The sequence below is a fragment of the Ostrea edulis genome, chromosome 7, assembly GCF_947568905.1.
Source record: "Ostrea edulis chromosome 7, xbOstEdul1.1, whole genome shotgun sequence".
Lineage (NCBI taxonomy): Eukaryota > Metazoa > Mollusca > Bivalvia > Ostreida > Ostreidae > Ostrea > Ostrea edulis.
Window position 1 is genome coordinate 43,465,103 of NC_079170.1, and position 20,154 is coordinate 43,485,256.

The window sequence follows — 20,154 nt, forward strand, 5'->3', positions numbered from 1 at the left end:
AGGTACGGAGTTGGTAGCACGGAATTTCTTGAGTATACTCAGTTTCCGGAGGTAGATTATTCATATATTTAACACAGTCAAAGATTGGTTTTAAAAAGAATCGATACCTTACCATATTGACATCTCTGAGCACGTTCCGTTAACCTCCTAAAGCAGGCAGTTTCATTAAACCTTTCTCGCGTTAATTTGAATTATAGTATTTGAGAGCTGAGACATATGTTGAACTGTTTATGACGTTATGAATACAATGCACTAGTACTAGGCCCTGGGACTCGATCTCTAGCAGTATTGATTTCCTTCGATAGTGTCAAGGTTGTAAAAATTAAATGTCCAACAAAAGATATGTGCCTGTACGACATAGAAAACGGGGGCCAAACACAAACGTTAAAAAAAAAAAAAAACCCACTTCATTGATACATGTACAAATGGAGTCCTTTACTTCGTATCTAAACTGTACAGGGCATTAAAGTTCCTTAATGATTTCAGCATTAAAACCTACCTATAGCAGGGTATGTTTAGTCCGCACCACCCAATTTCATGAACCAATTTTGCCAAACAATCATTGCCGATGACTCATAGCACTCACGGGGTATCTAGTTTGTTAATTTAAATCTTACACTTCATGAATTGAAGATTGCGACAAAGTTACCGTTCCTACTTCAATTCAATTATTGAATAGGTCTATTGCTTCTGAATATCGACTTATATCAAGACTATCCAGGGTCAAGAGAGTTGCCCAGTATAGAAAACAAAACTTGCATGTATTTGTATCAAAATACTTTTTGTTTAATGGTTATCAGTTTTGAATCATTTATCTTTAAGTATAACATTTAATTGCGACCCCCCCCCCTTCCGGTGCGATGAAAACAACTCGTTAGTTATAAAAAAAAAACAACAAAAAACAAAAAAAAAAAAACATCTTTATACCGAACACCACCCTCAAGTTGAAGGTGGAGAAACTGTATTAATTTCCACTCAGTATTATTTAAGTTAATTAATAACCGAAGAATTTGTGTATATGTTGCCGTCTTTTTAAAGATGTCCAACACACAAAAATAGAAGTATAGGACTATAGGACTATAGTCAACATTAGAATTAAAATCACAAATTTTCGTTACTTTTATAAATAAATATGAAACTGGGTGTTTTTTTTTTTTGTTTTTTTTGTTATTAAGATTGGTTTTTTTCCCTTATATATATATATATATACTTTTCTTAATTTCCATTGATAAAGGAATTATTTTTGAGGGTTACAATATGGACAGTCTACTCGAAAAATGAATTTCTTCTCCATCAAGATTTAAATTACATTTTACACTGTCGTATGTTGCCTTCTAGTAATGGTACAAACAATGTTCATACAAAAAAAAACCCAAGAGGTCCATGGGCCACATCGCTCACCTGAGTCACCTTAGCCCATATCTGAAGACTTTTCATATATATTTGCATGTAAAACCTTAGTCCCAATTATGGCCCAAACTACCCTGTGCAAACTTAATTGAATCTACACTATGTCAGAACGCTTTCATGTAAATGTCAACTTCTTTGGCCCAATGGTTCTTGAGAAGAAGATTTTTAAAGCTTTTTCCTATATTTGTATGTAAAACTTTGACCCCCCCCCCCCCACACTTGTGGCCCCATCCTACCCCCCGGGGCCATGATTTGAACAAACTTGAATCTGCACTATGTCAGAAAGTTTTCTTGTAAATATCAGCTTTTCTGACTCAGTGGTTATTGAGAAAAAGATTTTAACTATATATTTGTATGTAAAACTTTGATCCCTCCTTGTGGCCCCATCCTACCCCCGGGGGCCATGATTTGAACAAACTTGAATCTACACTATGTCAGAAAGTTTTCATGTAAAAATCAGCTTTTCTGGCTCAGTAGTTCTTGAGAAGAAGATTTTTCCTATATATTTGTATGTAAAACATTGATCCCCTATTGTGACCCCATCCAACCCCCGGAGCCCATGATTTGAACAAACTTGAATCTGCATTATGTCAGGAAGCTTTCATGTAAATCTCAGCTTTTCTGGCTTAGTGGTTCTTGAGAAGAAGATTTTTAAAGTTTTTCCCTATATATTTGTATGTAAAACTTTGATCCCCCCTTGTGGCCCAATCCTACCCCCGGGGGCCATGATTTGAACAAACTTGAATCTGCACTATGTCAGAAAGTTTTCATGTAAAAATCAGCTTTTCTGGCTCAGTGGTTCTTGAGAAAAAGATTTTAACTATATATTTGTATGTAAAACTTTGATCCCCCTTGTGGCCCCGGGCATCCAACCCCCGGAGCCCATGATTTGAACAAACTTGAATCTGCATTATGTCAGGAAGCTTTCATAAAAATCAGCTTTTCTGACTCTGTGGTTATTGAGAAAAAGATTTTTAAAGTTTTTCCCTTTATATTTGTATGTAAAATTTTGATCCCCTATTGTGGCCCCATCCAACCCCAGGGACCCATGATTTGAACAAACTTGAATCTGCATTATGTCAGGAAGCTTTCATGTAAATCTCAGCTTTTCTGGCCTAGTGATTCTTGAGAAGAAGATTTTTAAAGTTTTTCCCTATATATTTGTATGTAAAACTTTGATCCCCCCTTGTGGCCCCATCCTACCCCCGGGGGCCATGATTTGAACAAACTTGAATCTGCAATATATCAGGAAGCTTTCTGGTAAATTTCAGCTCTTCTGGCCCAGTGGTTCTCGAGAAGAAGATTTTTAAATGACCCCACCCTATTTTTGCATTTTTGTGATTATCTCCCCTTTGAAAGGGACATGGTCCTTCATTTGAACAAACTTGAAAGCCCTTCACCCAAGGATGCTTTTGGTCATGTTTGGTTGAAATTGGCCCAGTGGTTCTGGAGAAGAAGTCGAAAATGTGAAAAGTTTAACAGACGGACAGACAGACAGACAGACGACGGACAAAAAGCGATCAGAAAAGCTCACCTTCGGTTCAGGTGAGCTAAAAAGCTGTCTTGGCGTAGCTTTATATAGGTATCCAACTTTCTAGACGAGACTTGGTTTAACCATGAATTGTTGAATTTTCAAAAAAGTTTGAATATTGAAAAATTGAACGAAGTGGCATTACATAGAATATTTAATTAAGCTTCTGCACTATAATTTACACATATACAATGACTTTAACAACCATGAATTGCATACGTGTCATTAATTTCCTTTGACACTTACAAGACATTATACAGTATAGAATCTTTAGCCGAATTTTCAAGTCTATTTGCCAAAAGTAAATGTCCAATTCAAGTGGAAATCTACAGAGTTTTGAAATCACGGCACAGATTACAATTAGCAATTCCAATTCAATTTATTCTTATATTGCACAAGTGCTTTGGGTTGTCGCTCCTACATTTTGTACGTCCGTGTAAACAAGCAAATTGCCTGCCACGTTGGCCCTGCCCGAAAACAGCCCTCAAGACTATAAACTGAGAATAGACTTACTAGTAAGTCAAAATTTCTAACTAACTTCGAAATGATTTTCATAAGCAACTAAAAATTTTCCCATGTTTGCATTTGGGGGGGGGGGGTTAAATAAATCTGCAGGTATTTTAAAACAAATCTTTGAATCAGGGGTACAATCAGAATTTAGCTGAAGTATATATTCTCAGTTAATGGTATGTTTGTGGTGTTGTGTGCCTGACTGAGTTCGTGGACGATGCAGCCAGAAGGGAGAAAACTCGGCCTGGCTTTGTACAAGAATATACCTATTGATCAATTAGAGTTATCCTTCTTCGCTACTCTTTCCTTAGAGGTCGAGTCATCATAACAAAATACAATAATCATAATTTTAAAAAATTCAGACAAATAAAAACGTCGTTTGAATTTGAAAACAAAATTATTTAAAAGCATAATTGAAAGTTTTTTGATGAAAAAAAACCCCCACAACTCTGGTTTACTTTAAAAACATAATAAAATGATTAGAAATGAATCTTATAATTCTTTTCTTGATGGCAGTATCATAAGGAAAATTGGACGGAAAACATTGTCATCCGCGCGTTGATGAAGTTTTCCGTCCAATATTCCCTGTGATACCGCCATCAAGAAAAGAATTATAAGATTAATGTCTTAACTAAACAAGCTATATCCTCAAGAGGGGTCAGGACATTTTAATAACAATTTTCCATACATTATTTGAATTTATCACCATGTCTGAAATTAAGCCTTAAACATTTTTACATGCATATATCTAAATGAAAAAAAAAAATTATGAAGTAAAAACGCTTGAGGAAAATTCCAGTCGTTTAAAGATGGCTTCTTGTCATTTGGACAAATAAGATTATTTAATATTTATTGCTTCAATCATCAAAATTGGGTACCCTGTGGTAAGAATTGGTTGTAATAATCATAACTATCAAAGGAACCCAAACGTTCGGAATGCCCCTCCCCCCTCCCACCCAATGAAACAATTGAAATTCGTCCTACAATCATCACATGCATGTATATTATATATCAATGATCTGGAACATTTTTTGCTGGATAAAAACATTGTTGGTTTGCAAAGTGTAACAAGTATAATTGAATTTGAAGATGAATTATATGTATATCTGAAACTTTTTATTTTGCTATTTGCTGACGAAATTGTTATTATGGCTGAAACAGATGCAGACTTACAAAAATACTTTAAATAGTTTTTAATTGTATTGTTCACGATGGAAACTGAATGTAAATGTTAACAAAACTAAGATTTTAATTTTTTCAAAAGGTCGAATGCCGACTAAAACATTCTATTACAATGGCAATGCCACAGAAATTGTAAACGTATTCAAGTATCTGGGAATTATATTTTCTCGGTCAGGCTCTTTCTGTAAAGCAAAAACACATCTTTGTGAACAAGCACAAAAAGCGATGTACAGTGTTCTGAATAAGATAAGACAATTCAATTTACCTATCGAATCTCAGTTTGATCTTTTTAATAGAATCGTTGTTCCAGTTTTGACATATGGTTGTGAGATTTGGGGTTATGAAACTCTTGATATTATTGAACATATACATTTAAAATTTCTGAAACACCCTCCTATATGGTGTATGGTGATACTGGGCGTTTTCCATTATATATACTGTAAATGATTTTACGAAAATGATTTCTTTTTGGACTAATCTACTGACTTGTACAGAAAACAAAATTGTCTGTGTATTGTATAATTTTTTACGTCTGCAACATTCTAAAAAAGGTATTAGCAATTCCTGGATAAATTGTATTCACAAAATCCTGTCTTCATGTGGTGTCCCAAATATATGGGAGGGGCAAGATTCTTTAGACAAAAATATGGCGCTTGCTATTGTTAAACAACGTTTAAGTGATCAATTCATTCAAAAAATGGGAAAGTGATATTAATAATTCATCAAAAGGCCAAATTTATAGAATTTTTAAGTCCCACTTTGATCGTGAAAAATACTTTGAAAATTTACCTATTAAACTTAGAAAAATATTTATCAAATTCAGAATCTCGAATCATCGGCTCCCAGTAGAGACAGGCAGGTGGGCAAATATTCCTTTGAATCAACGATTTTGTACACTTTGTAATTCAGGTCAAATTATAAACGAGTTTCATTTTATTTTAGAATGCAAATCATTGTGTGCCATAAGAAAACAATTTTTACATTCAAGGTATTGTACAAATCCAAATGTGGTCAAATTTTCTGAAATAATGTCAAGTACAAGTGTTAAAAAATTGAGAAACCTATGTTTGTTTATAACAAAAATATACGATTTAGTCTGTCCTCCATAACTCATGCATATAATCTATTTTGTTTGGGTTTTTTCTCTCGCTCCATTCTTTTCTCTCCTTATGTGAACATGATTATGTTTGTGTCTCTCTTCCCTGTATCCTTTTTCCCATTGGAATGTATCACATGTACTTGACATCATGTATCACGTATTGTTGGTTTCAGTGAATAAAGAAACTTGAACTTGATGTATAAATTTTTCATACAATTTTCTAAGATGCACAAAATGTTATGTTTTCTTCCGGTACACGATCGATGTCGTACTGAATTGCCGACGGGTGATGATAAGATATATAAGTTCACTGCTATTAATTTGCATTACCTGTAAATCCGCTGAATAATTTCAGAATAAATGCCGGTATCATGTATAGGTGCTGTTTACAGTTGTACAGTATAGGTAGCAATCTCATTGAAGTAAACAAAACTTGCTATCAAACTAGCCTCCTCAATTCTACTTCCTGATCCATCGAAAAGAGAAATCTGAAGGAAATGATATTGGTCATGTGATATCTTAACACGCTTGATGCATGTACTATAGGCTTAGCGATTGTTGTCAGTGGTGGAAAGGTTGGGGTGGTGGTTGGTGGTATGGGGTGTTTCAGGTATATGTAATTTGAAACTCAATATTGAAAAGTAACTTTGCCTGAAATCTCGCGGTGTTAATATAAAGGAAAAAATTCACCATTATAAACACACTATGATATCACACCAGGAAACAACAATGCCGGTTACAATTACATTTTATAGCAATGCCAATTATTATGTTATATTCATCAGTTCATGGATGGACTTTGAGCTAGATATCGATAAAAAAAATTGTCCATCAAAAGAATGTATTTCTGCAATGCTAGCTACCTTCATCACCCCGATGAAACAACAAAGAAAGCATTCTATTGTTTAAATGCAAACTATTTAGTCGTAGGTCGTGTGCATAGCAAAATCACAAATGCTGAAGTTTTATTATGCGCACACTCTTCGTGAAAACTCCGGTACACCTGACCCTACACAATGTAATTACATACATCAATGGTAGAAATTGAACTTACATATGTATTCACCACAGGTGTGCGAAACCCCAAGCATGGAATTATATTGGTCTTGTTTTGTCAGACAACAGGGGGCGGATCCAGAAATTTGGGGGGGGGGGGGGCGTTTCCAAAGAGGGAGTGAAGACCCCAGCATGGCAAACGAATGACCTTTTACGTTAAAGAATTGTAATTGTTCAACCAAGAGAGGGGGCGGTTGCAACCCCCTAACTCCCCGCTAGATCCGTCACTGCTGAGACATGTGATTATCCTATACATCACTATGGTAACCGGTCGAAGAAGTGATAGTTTTGCTACATGCAGTGTTCCATTGATCGTTATAATTCCTTCAGTGATTAAGGATAGATAATGCACGTGGAAAGTTCCCCACTATATCGATCTCTTGTTTGTAATATATACAACGTATATAAGTCGGTATTTATCGATTGAGATAAAAAATATTACGATACTTTTGTGTGCTGCAGCTTTATGTTACACACTACCAGCAAACGTGGTCAAATTAACGAGACATGCACCGATTTCAATGAATACCAACACGTGTTACTACATTCTTAAGTGTATTGATTAATTGGCTTGATCGTGTCCTACCTTTACATATCATTGTTAGGCACTGTCCACAATACACAGAATGATGGCATCGTTAGATGAGAGATCCACGGTCAGTGTTCAAAAGCAACAATGCATGTATGTGACAGGGAAAAGAAACTCGTCATCCCATGAAACAGACTAATAAAGAAATCACGTGATTCGTCGCGGTGGCTCCAGGATTTGATGACCATGGTAGTGATCAGCCGGACGGAAACACGGCTGTAACGAGCCTGAATTCAACACACCTACATGTACCCACAGGTGCTTGTGGACAGGACTTCCGGTACCCCCCTTCTTTTATTTTTAAATGTTCAATTCCTTGGGTATTTCGGACGTATTTTTGATAAAATATGTAACTTCAGAGTTTATCTATTTCAATGGAATACACAATTCTCGCATAGAAACCGTTTTTAAAAAGGCCATATCACCGATCATAATATATTTAAAAACGGTTTCTATGCGAGATTTGTGTATTCCATTGAAATAGATAAACTCTGAAGTTACATACTTTATCAAAAATACGTCCGAAATACCCAAGGAATTGAACATTTAAAAATAAAAGAAGGGGGGTACCGGAAGTCCTGTCCACAAGCACCTGTGCATGTACCTACTCGACAGTCGTTAGTTTTGTTTATTCGCTCAATACCATGTACTGGCATAACCATGTTATTCGATCAGCGAACTTTACGATAGCATGCATTTATTCCGTAAATGTGAATTTTAAAAACGGAATAAATAACATGATTAGTTAACATGTGTAAAAATATAAAAGTATTAGTAACTAGTTAGTCCATGTGCCGACTATCTATAATTAAACATCTTTATACATAAAACCACGATAACGATATTGTTAAGTTGGCGGATCGAATAACATCATCGATGATAATGCCCATGTACTGCGTGTGGTATACATACAATAGACCGTGCAGTACTTGAAGGGTAGATTAATGACTGAGTACTTTTCCATTCCTTAAAGTACTGCTGACGAGGCTCCGAGGGGGCCGAAGTCCATTACTTTAAGGAATGGAGACGGAGGTACGTGGATATTGACCTACTTAAAATCCACCCCCAATTCAAATGTACAGGTAACTATAGTTCACTCACATTAGATAATTCTTTTTTATAAATAATTTTAAAAAATATAATAAAATATCATAATTATTATTTACTATATATGTAGTAAGGATTTTTGTCATATAAACCATCTATTTGCTTAATTTCTCCATGCACTGGTTATCATCCACCTCAGTGGATAGACTTTGCGAAAGGTCTAAGGTTCGAATCGAATGTGATATTCGTCTTCAATATCTCTATTTGTACACAATTTACACGTGCTACATGTAGCTTGAGATATTGATAATTACAAAATGCATGTCGGATTGGATGTCGTAAAAGATAAACCTTCTCATCAAATTTACAGCGTTTAAAGTTCATGATAATCAACACCCCATCATGTGTTTTAGCTCATGTATGTTATAATGACTTACATTGTGGTGTATATTAATTACAATATAATATTTTACTGAGATTTAGTAACAAATAGGTCAGCTTTATAAAAAGTATTGTTAAGGTTTGAACAATCTCTGTAGTTGATTTTACATAGGGCATATTCTTATCATGAAAGTTTAATTCTACATTCTTCTAACTGGTTCTGATACCCTATATTTGACACTATGAAAGGCATTCTCTACCCAGAGTTCCGTGCGCTCCTCGCACTACACCTCTGTCAACGGCTTTTTACAGAAATCTTGTAAAAGTTTCTTTGATCCAACATTTATGTTTTGGACTAAATATTTAGTCAATGCATATTATGATATGTTTTTGGTGCAATCATATTGATGCTTACTGTAAATTGATTAAAATTGCCGTTTTCTGATCATAAATTTGGAACTACTTCGTAATATGCGTATGAATGTAGGATATACACGTGGTGGAGATTTAAATGTAAACATGGAATCAAAAGTAAAAAAGGCTGTAAAAATGCGATAAAACTTGTAAAATAAGAGACAAACAGCTAAATGGTAAATATGCACTTATTAAAGTGTCAGTTGGCTATGAAAAGAGCCTGATGTATCACCTGTTGCCTGAACTTTTAAAGGGAAAGGAAACCGAGAATGATTGTTTATATCATGTGATTATATTGTCACGTGATTCAAAGCGTTGACAGAGGTGTATGTGAAGCTTGCGTAACGCGCCCTCTGGTGAGAGAATGTATGAAAGGTGAAGATAACGAATAGTGATCAATCTCATAACACTTTTAGTGAGTTGGGCAAACACGGACCACTGGACATTGTGGACAAAAATGATAGGATATATTTCTCTCATACCATGCAAAGTAAGCGGTTCTTTTCCTAAGAAAAAATATCAAAGGTTTTAAAAATAAATAAATAAATGTTAGGAAAAATTAAATTCTACGCATCTGTGTGGTACTACCTTAAATACAACTGAATTACAAAATAATGTTATTAAGATTAAATCATAATTGAGAAATACATGCTGTTTATTTAGGTTTTTTTTTTATATTCAGACTTTTCATGAAGGACATAATATAAAATCTACAATGCTTGACATTAGGAACAACGTTTGGCAGGTATTGTCAGTGGCGGATCTAATTAAAATTATTAAAATTCAAGGTAAATCGTGGTCTCTTGTTTAGAAAAATGTAAACGATAAAAGAAGCAGTAATTTCTTCCACTCTCAGAGCAATAAATGACAAAATCTTTTAATTTATTGAATTATTTTTATTGGAAGAACTTACATTTTTTCCAAAATTCCTTAAAATTTGAGTCATTATATTGATTTCCCTCTATCATAAATGACAGAAAATAGTAAAAATTACTACATATGAGACATATTTGAAGCCTTATAAAATCTATAAAATCAAGGAGCTTGCGGGGGCTGGGCCCCCCCACCATGCAGGACTTAGCCCTGAACCCACTGGGGGGCTCAAGGCGGCCCCAGCTTCATAAAGTTGCACCCCTAACCGCAATTCCTGGATCCGCCCCTGATTGTAACTGACCATTGCAAAATCAGAAGAACTGCTTGTATTTTATTACATAAAGGGGAATAACTCTTACTTTGCAAGAGTAACATTTTGATATCTAAAATTTTCTTGTATTTATCTATGTTTACACAACTTCGTTTTTCATTGAACATTCTTTCTAACTTATTAGAAAACTGAAAAGTCAATATCTCACAAACATTCGACTTTTAAAATCACTGCGTATACATGCACTTGACCTAAAATCTACATCACGGGTTTATCAATAAAATTCAATTGAAATAGATTTCAACAGTATTTTATTCATGTACATGTATATGTAGAAAAATACATGCATAAATATGATTAGGCAGCAGGCACAATGCCTCTATAAACCCTCTCCAAAGATCAAAGAACAGTTATGACAGAATAAATTTAATATAGTACATAAAAATATAACAAAATTCAATTGAAATGAATAGATACCCCAGCCCTCTATTGTTTATGAGCCGTCTTCAGAAACATGTTAAAACAAGGTAACAGTGAAGGTTATGAATATATCTATATGAGCATTCCCAGGTCTCAGTTTTTCATATGTAAATTTTGTTCATCAATCGGTGTTCAAAATCTCTATATCTCGTTATTTATATGTTTTTCAATTGTATCGAGTGGGGAGAAAATGCAACGGACCAGATCGGACTTCGGGAGATATTTTGATGTACCCAATTTACCTGAGTGTAATACATGTTCAATCACCTATGTGTACACATAATATATAATCATGTACACATAATATACAATCATGTACACATACTATATAATAATGTACACATAATATATAATCATGTACACATAATATATAATCATGTACACATACTATATAATCATGTACACATAATATATAATCATGTACATGTACAAATAATAAACAATCATATACATGTACATATAATATACAATCATGTACACATAATATACAATCATGTACACATAATATATAATCATGTACACATAATATACAATCATGTACACATAATATACAATCATGTACACATAATATATAATCATGTACACATAATATACAATCATGTACACATAATATATAATCATGTACACATAATATATAATCATGTACACATATTATACAATCATGTACATGTACACATAATATACAACCATGTACACATAATATATAATCATGTACATGTACACATAATGTACAACCATGTACACATAATATACAATCATGTACACATTATATACAATCATGTACATGTACACATAATATACAATCATGTACACATAATATACAATCATGTACAAATAATATACAATCATGTACACATAATATACAATCATGTACACATACTATACAATCATGTACACAATATACAATTATGAGCACGTGAACAAGACTCTATCATATATATACGAGATTTATGTTTCTAGTTAACGATTTATGATTTCAACTTTATGATTTAAGATGTATTTAAAAGCACCTTGCCATGGGTTATTGTCTTTAAAAATCACTTCCTGTTTCAGTTTTCGTGCTTCCGGCTTTTAGTGTTCATAGTGCTTTAGTTGCTTATACTCAATATTCAGTACAGTACATATTTCTACCAAATTAACATTAACAAGGAGCCCATGGGCCACATTGCTCACCAGAGTCACCTTGGCACATATATAAAGATTTTTTCTATATATTCGCATGTAAAACTTTGACCCCTAATGTGACCCCAACCTATTCCTAGGGGGTCATGATTTTAACATACTTGAATCTGCACTATGTCAGGAAACTTTCATATACACTGCAGCTCTTCTCGCCCAGTGGTTCTTGAGAAGAAGATTTTTAAATGACCCCACCCTATTTTTGTGATTATCTCCCCTTTACAAAGGCGTGGCCCTTCATTTGAACAAAATTGAAATCACTTCACCCAAGGATGCTTTTTGCCAAGTTTGGTTGAAATTGGCCGAGTGTTTCTGGAGAAGAGGTCGAAAATGTAAAAAGTTTACAGACGGACGGATAGACGGACAACAGGCGACCAGAAAATCTCACTTGAGCTTTCAGCTCAGGTGAGCTAAAACGCTTTTTTACTTTATGGAAAACTTTGATTGACTGCAGTGAAAACTGATTTTATTTGCAGTATTAAAAACTTTTATACTTCGACTTTTCCGAGCAAAAAGCGGTTATATCTTGAAGAATTTTGTGATAATGTTTTAAAAATCACAACAGAAGAATATTTCAACAAAACTGATATTTCAAACTTTGTTTTATTGTATCGAAAACTTTTACTTTAACAAAGACTGGGCATTACGAGAGAAAAGAAATCAGAATGTAAATATAAGAAATCAATTTGATATTTGAAAATACATGCGAGTAAGTTTGTTTGTTTTGATGTTTTCTGCCACACTCAACAATTTTTCAGTTATATGGTGGCGCCCAGTTTTTATTGGTGGAAGAGAGAACCCAGATACAATGTACCTGGGAGGAGACCACCGACCTTCCGAAAGTAAACTGGGAAACTTTCTCACTTACCAGCGCGAGCGGGATTGGAACCCGCGCCGACAGAGGTGAGAGGCCGTGTGATTTTGAGCGCAATGCTCTAACCACTCGCCGACAGAAGTGAGAGGCCGTGTGATTTTGAGCGCAATGCTCTAACCACTCGGCCACGGAGGCCCCCATGCGAGTATGAATACGGGATATCGGAACTAGGAATTTTTGGAACTCTTCAGAAAAGAAGGTACGAAAATTAAGCATCACTTGGGCAACTTGTATACAAAATAGTGAGGGCTAAAGACGACTCATTTCTGATACAAAAATATCTACCTGGTTTGTAAGTTATTTTGCAGAATGTTGTAAGTGAATGCCCTAGTACCAAAAACATGAGTTATTGGATTAAATTTCTGATGATTAAAAGCGAAGATATAAAAAGTTTATTTCCTCTATGTACGTATGTAGATATAAAATTTACTTAATGAGATTTATTTTCTCGAGTCATTAAAAAAACCAACCACCATGAAATGATATAAATAATCACAATTTATGCATCGATTCCCAGATACGTACTTACAGTGCTCAACATATACCCCCCACCCCCTCCGTTTTCTTGACATCATAGTGACGTACTTATCGCATTATTATAATGGCGATGTGAGGTAGTAGAAATGTAAGTATTTAACTCACGTACATGTACTGAAGAATACAACCCCACCCCCACCCGACCCCCTGCCCTTGGGGTTTAAGATTTTGGGGTTTGGGCAGAATTGCTTTTCTTGCTAAAACATTTTTTACATATATAATGGCACCTTATTTCTCCGTTTGCTCCCCACCCCTCATCTTTCAAAATCGACGCTTAATTGTGCCTGAACTCAATATATCTGATAATAATTAATAACCAAGTGCTTGTCTATTGAAAGTTGCCCAAGTTAACGCAGAAAACGACCTTGTTGGGCATACTAATTATTAAAACCACGACGGAATCGGAGACGAAATAATGGTTCCGATATTCCGTTAGCGCTTCATGAAGTACATGTATGCCGGTGTGAACCGGCGCAGTTCATATCCTCATGCATTTTTTAAAAAAAAAAGTAAAATTATAACTTTTTTTAAAATGAAGTATAGAGCGGCCTAGTTATCAAATCCTATGAAGCCCGACGTTTATAAAATCGTTATTTATTACAATATATACTAATGTGTGCATTTGAGACGAACAACCAATTCTAAACCTTGTCGTTAAGCACCCAGCACACAGCCTGCCGTAAACAAATAAAAAAGTTGTTCATCGGTGTGGAGTTTGTGTATCATCTCGCCATATTAATATTGACAAAATAAACTTCCATACCATAGGAATACGATTCACCATTGGCGTAAAATTCAGCGAATGGATTCTGATGAGCCCAAAATATCCTAAAACCAATATCGTGCAATTTTCTCAAAGTTCCCAGATCGTAATAATGATGAAGTTCTAGACAGAGCTGCGCGACATTTTTCAGTGCCCCAGATTCAACCATTTCCGGTAATGCTGCTATTTCGTTTCCTTCAATATCTATTTTTAGCATATCTATTCTTTTGTTCGTATGCCCCAGTTTTTCTTGGATGGTTTTCAAAGTCTCGATTTTCCATTTCTTACCACCAACCCATATATCTTTATTTTTGTCACCGAGACCAACCCGATAAAACCTAATATGGTCGGAATGTTTATGATCATCCATATTCATGCTGGGATCAAATGAAAACACGTCACATCCGTACGTTTTCTCCATGTCTTCGTCAAATGAAAAATCGTAATCGATGCCAAATGAATAAACGATACAAGTTGACCCCGGGCGAAACCGTACATCGTGGCATATATCCCACCCTCCATCCACAATATTACCTAAACGCAGCATTTCTTTACAGAGGATCTGATGCTTCGATATATATCTCAGGTAGATGTCTTGGTATTTCATCATTTCCTGTTTATCGATTGGACTCGTTCCTAGAGGAGATATTTTGGGTAGGTCGATCTCACGTGACGGAGTGGAATCGTTCGTATTTTTCCGGAACAAGTTGACAGTAAAGCATCCTGTTCTTCTGCTCATTTTCTTCTCGTTTTTCACACAGTTCCAGTTTCTATCAAACCAATACGTGAGGTAATTACCAGTGTACAAGCGTCGCAATGCAGCCAGAACTGTGACGTAATCAGACTTGGACTCACTATCTCTATCGTAGTGAATTTCAAGGATAATCTGTTTTACTAACACTCTATCCAAACTCTCAGTAAAATTTCGAAACAACGGAAAATCTCGAGAGTTTATTTTCAGAACCACTACACTTATGTCACGACCTTGACTTGTGAGAATCTTATTAAACCCTCCCATGTCACTATAATGACTAGAAAATATGTCTCTGCCAAAAAAGACAACAGCACTTTTAAATTTTGCTTCCATTTGTTTCACGAATCTTTCAGATAAATCATGATTGTAACTGTACACTACACATCCGGTGCTTGGCACCACGCCTTTGTCCATACATATTCGAGCACCCCCGTAATCTACGTTTCCAAAACGCTTTGGTTCGGTGCACAAACTTTGAAGGGAAGTGACGTAACGCTGATACAGACACGATATTGTATACAAGGACATTTGATGAAGTTGTTTGTCGTTTGGAATCACAATATCGGAGATATTTGTCCATTTTGCACAGTGATCGTGATAAATGCCAAACTTCCTAGAACTATCTAAATGAAGATGAACCAAGAGAGAGCAAACGACCATACCACTGAACACAATGAGGAACACGGTCTTCCTGGAAGGGTGTGTCAGCGAGCCGGTCCATTGTGAGCACGCAGTACATTTACTGGATGCCATGACAACAAGGGGAATGTATACTGCAAAGAAAAATTCAATTAATCACATCTAGAAACTATATATGTATATTTCACTTGAAAACGCACAGTGGGTGCAGTGTCTAATTACGTTCTGATTGAATTACTGTAAAGGGTGGATAGATGTTGCCAGGTAAGGTTCTGGAAGTCAATCAAAGGATACATGTACCGACTTACCAAACCTTTTCAACATCCTTTAGGTCATGTCAATTTCAAAATTCGTAGCTCATATTTTTCAAGTACACGTGTGTCCATAAATACCTTTAAACATTCAGTCATTAAAGAAAGTCGAATGCGAACTGAAAACTCGAAGCTCTATACCTATTGATGTAGCCATGCTAAGTTGCTAGTCTAACTGAACCCAGTTAATTGCCATACTAATGTGTTGGAGATGTTCTCTCTATATTTAAAAACAATGCCTTCTTAGTATGGGGACTAATTTCCCCACATTAATGTTCTATTTAAATATTTTGAATGAAATAACTCCAACTCGGATAGAATTTTTTTTTATTAAGTAGGATTAAAAGTCCCACCATCGCTCTACGTCACAAAGTACATGTAGATGCGAAACAACGTTTCCGTTTTCCGGAATGTAGTATTTCAACGATATTTTGCATTGCGATATCAGCTGTGGCCAAATCTAAATTTATTTTGTGAACAGGGAAAGTAAGATAAATCAAGCTTTAGAAAAGAATCGGCGGGAAAACAAAGATCACCCGAACGACATGTCAGCTGATAAAGGCGTGCATTGTACATGTTCGTGAGACATTCAATGTGCATTGACTTTTCATCTGTTCATGTATGAAAAAGTTTTACAATGATTTGACTTAATGCACATGTTCTCCAAGATATGTAATACGGGGGCGCCGAAAAAGTATTTAACAATGGGGAGACGATTGGAAAGGGAAGGTGGAGAGGGTCGGGCCAATTCAGATTTCCACCAGCATCTTAATAATATTATTTCTTTTTGTCATTGACTATAACCTGATGACACAGTATGATATAAAATGAAGTTTGATTTTACATTGCATGTTAGATATAGCAAACCGGTAAGTACTGATCACATTGATATGTTTTGGTTTAGCAGATAGAGTGTGTGTACACAATGTGTAGCCATTATCCTCGGTTCAAATATTGATTGTTCTGGGATTGAAAGAACACAGCTTTTTTATTTTTCTTGTCGTAAGAAAGCTTATGAAATTTGATATGAATATGTTGATTAATGCACATTATCCCCCCTCACCTTCTTCTTCTTGGAAGTGGAAAGAAAGCAGAAATATGTGTGTGACAATAATGATTTTAAAAAACAATCTTATATTATGTTAGATATTGTGATTTTAACACAATTTACAGTATCTTCCTTTTGTTCATATTACCTGCAAATCGTAATATTTTCCGATAATTATTTTGATATATTTGTGTAAAAATAAAGACTTCACATTTTGCTGCTTTATTGGCCACAAATGACTTAGTCGTGTTCTCCGCTCAAATGAACAGAGATCGTCGTTACATATTTCATAAATGTATCATTTTTTCTTCACTCTCTCTTTTTTTTAATTATTGGAGCGGCATATGACGCCCTTGAAACATCACGTGATTTCCCAGTAGTTTCTTCTCGATATTGCCTCTACTTAGATCGCCATATAAGTGGTTTACATGCATCCAATTTAAGCACATGATTCCATGACCAGTAGATAATTTCGTCCTCGGGCATAACATTTTGTATACATTTATATCACACGCACGTGTGTTGGTGAATCATCACAGGGTAGTGAAATGCGTCTAATGTGGCTAAGATCAAAATTGTAGATCTAATGCTGCCGCTGGCTAGCCTACTTGTAGGTGAAAAGGAAAGTAAAATGCGTAAATCTTTCCTTGCCAGTATAAAGCCTCTACATTACCAAGACTCCTTCAATGCCTCCCCGTGGCAACGCACGTCAACTGGGATCAAGTATCACAGGCTGAATTGCAGGGGATCTCGGAGCAGCAAGGGCCCCAGAGATGCAGTGTGTAGGCCCACCGATGTGTGGACATGTCCTAGCACTCATCAACCTTAACCCAACCATGGGCAAATGGTCGGCCAGATGAGTGTCGTCAACTTTGGCAAGTAACTCATCTAGGAGAAGGAAACTCTGATATAAAACCTGGGTAGAATGGATTCATTATCTGAGGTAGGGAACCATTCTAGAGGAAGGTAACCTTGAATACAAATCCCTGGCCCAACAGGTTGGAGGTTGAACAAGGGGGTAATCTCTCCTTCTCGTAAAAAAAAATATTGATTACGGAAACAAGGACTAGAAATAATTCAACTTTTCTCCAGACCTCAGGATACCAGCAGAATCCTGCATGTATGAATGCTTCTAGTGAAATCCAACAGGTAGGTAGCAGCATGAAGAGTATACTGAATACGAGAACCAAGCTAAGAGTAGGCTTCTGGAATGTCCGTACAATGTATGAGACCGGAAAGCAGGCTCAAGTCTTAAGAGAGATGAAAGAGAACAAGCTGCACATTCTAGGTGTAAGTGAGTGCAGATGGACAGATTTTGGAAAGAATACAACAAGTACAGGAGAAACAATAGTATTCTCAGGGAGAAAAGATGGACGTCATCATGAAGGAGTAGCAATCATTTTATCTAAACCAACTGCTAAGTCATTAATAGAATATCATCCAGTTAATGAAAGAATAATAAGAGCAAGACTAAACACCAAGCCAGTCAAAACACCCATAATACAGGTCTATTCTCCAACAAATGATGCAGAAAGTGATGTTAAACAAGATTTTTATGAGGCACTTCAAGCTGAAAGAAACGATTCCTAAGCATGATTTGACGATAGTTATGGGAGACCTCAATGCAAAAGTAGGAAACAACAACACAGGATTCGAGCGAGTGATTGGCAAATATGGATGTGGTGTCATGAATAAAAACGGAGAGCAGTTTGTAGAATTTTGTGGAAACAATAACCTTGTCATCGGCGGAACACTCTTTCCACATAAAGATATTCACAAACTAACATGGGCATCACCTGGAGGACGAGATAAGAATAAGATTGACCACATCGCAATTAATGGTAAATGGACGAGGTCACTCCAAGATGTGAGAGTAAGACGAGGAGCTGACGTAGGGAGTGACCACCACCTAGTCACTGCTAACATCAAGTTGAAATTGAAGAAAATAGCACCAAAGTCAAATATTAAAAAGTACGACACAGGGAAACTTAGTGACAACAATATCAAACAAAACTTCAGAATAGAGCTAAGAAACAAATTCCACGTCTTACAAAACAGCCACATAGAAAATGAAAACCAAATAGACGAACATTGGAACAGGGTGAGAGATACCTTCAGCACAACAAGCGAAAAAGTATTGGGCTTTAGAAGACAATTTCATAAAGAATGGATTACATCAGAAACGTGAAAGCTAATAGATAAGAGAAAAGACCTTAAGAGGAAGCTATGTAACACACACTCTGATATAATAAAAGATAAACTTGCAGAACAATATAGCAGCAGCAATAGAGAAGTTAAAAAAGGATAGACAAAACTTTATAGAAGGGATGGCAAAGGAAGCTGAGAAAGCTGCCTCCGAGCAGAGAATGGGAGATCTTTACCAGATAATCAAAAAACTATGTGGGAAGAGAAGAAACGCAAACATGCCAGTAAGAGACAAACAAGGAGCACTGATAACATCAGAAAGACAGCAATATGAGAGGTGGAAAGAACATTTTGAAGAGGTTCTTAATAGACCAGAACCCACTGTATTAGCAGAAATCCAAGAAGCAGAAGATGACTTAGTAATAAACATTAAGGAACCGTCAAAAATATAGATTATGAAAACAATTACGACACTAAAAAATAACAAAGCATCTGGACACGGTCAGCTACCACCAGAAATATTTAAAGCTGATCCCACACTAGCAGCAACTATACCCCACCCACTTTTCTGCAAGATCTGGAACGAAAACATCATACCAAATATATGGGCTGAAGGGAGCATTACTATACTGCCAAAGAAAGGAGATCTAACCAACTGCAATAACTAGAGATGTATCACCATACTTTCCATACCTAGCAAAGTTTTTAGTAAAATTATAATTGATAGAAGAAAGACAGCAGTAGATAGCAAACTGCGAGACGAACAGGCAGGCTATAGAAAAGGAAAGAGCTGCTGTGACCAGGTGTTCACACTCAGAAACATCATAGAGCAATGCACAGAGTGGCAGAGGCAATTAATTATCAACTTTGTCGATTTTGAGAAAGCCTTTGACAGTATCCACAGAGAAAGCTTATGGAAAATCTTAAGACACTATGGAATACCAGCTAAGATAGTGGAGTTAATTAAAGCTTTCTACTCCGAGTTCAGATGCACGGTTGGCAGAGAACCAGACACAAGCTTCCTCGTGAAATCTAGGGTAAGACAAGGATGTGTAATGTCA

General features: G+C 35.8%; 2 protein-coding genes and 1 long non-coding RNA gene across 6 annotated transcripts in view; 1 reads left to right on the forward strand and 2 right to left on the reverse strand.

The window, feature by feature from the left end:
- The window catches only part of LOC125653733 (uncharacterized), a 35,492-nt gene that overhangs the window by 6,842 nt on the left and 8,496 nt on the right, over positions 1 to 20,154 (reverse strand). The window contains exon 3 of one of the 4 annotated variants that reach the window (XM_048883309.2): positions 14,197 to 15,723. The exons of 1 other annotated variant lie outside the window; for it this stretch is intronic. In XM_048883309.2, the coding sequence (XP_048739266.2) occupies positions 14,197 to 15,703 (1,507 nt within the window). In that variant the 5' untranslated portion in view covers positions 15,704 to 15,723. Of the gene's footprint in view, positions 1 to 112; positions 472 to 14,196; positions 15,724 to 20,154 lie in introns of those variants that run through there. 2 more of the 4 variants (XM_048883310.2, XM_048883311.2) reach the window with 2 other exon arrangements.
- On the reverse strand, positions 5,552 to 7,650 carry LOC130048166 (uncharacterized). Its single transcript, XR_008797014.1, has 2 exons — positions 7,375 to 7,650; positions 5,552 to 6,220 (listed from the first exon to the last, which is right to left on the reverse strand). It is a non-coding gene; the product is annotated as an uncharacterized LOC130048166 (long non-coding RNA).
- LOC125656500 (craniofacial development protein 2-like) lies at positions 17,639 to 19,807 on the forward strand. Its single transcript, XM_048887102.2, has one exon. It carries the CDS (start codon positions 18,471 to 18,473, stop codon positions 19,134 to 19,136), a length of 666 nt encoding a protein of 221 aa, XP_048743059.2. The 5' UTR covers positions 17,639 to 18,470; the 3' UTR covers positions 19,137 to 19,807.

What these genes read in the sequence shown, in the direction of transcription:
- LOC125656500 (XM_048887102.2), top strand. Translation starts at nt 18,471, where the DNA reads ATGATGCAGAAAGTGATGTTAAACAAGATTTTTATGAGGCACTTCAAG.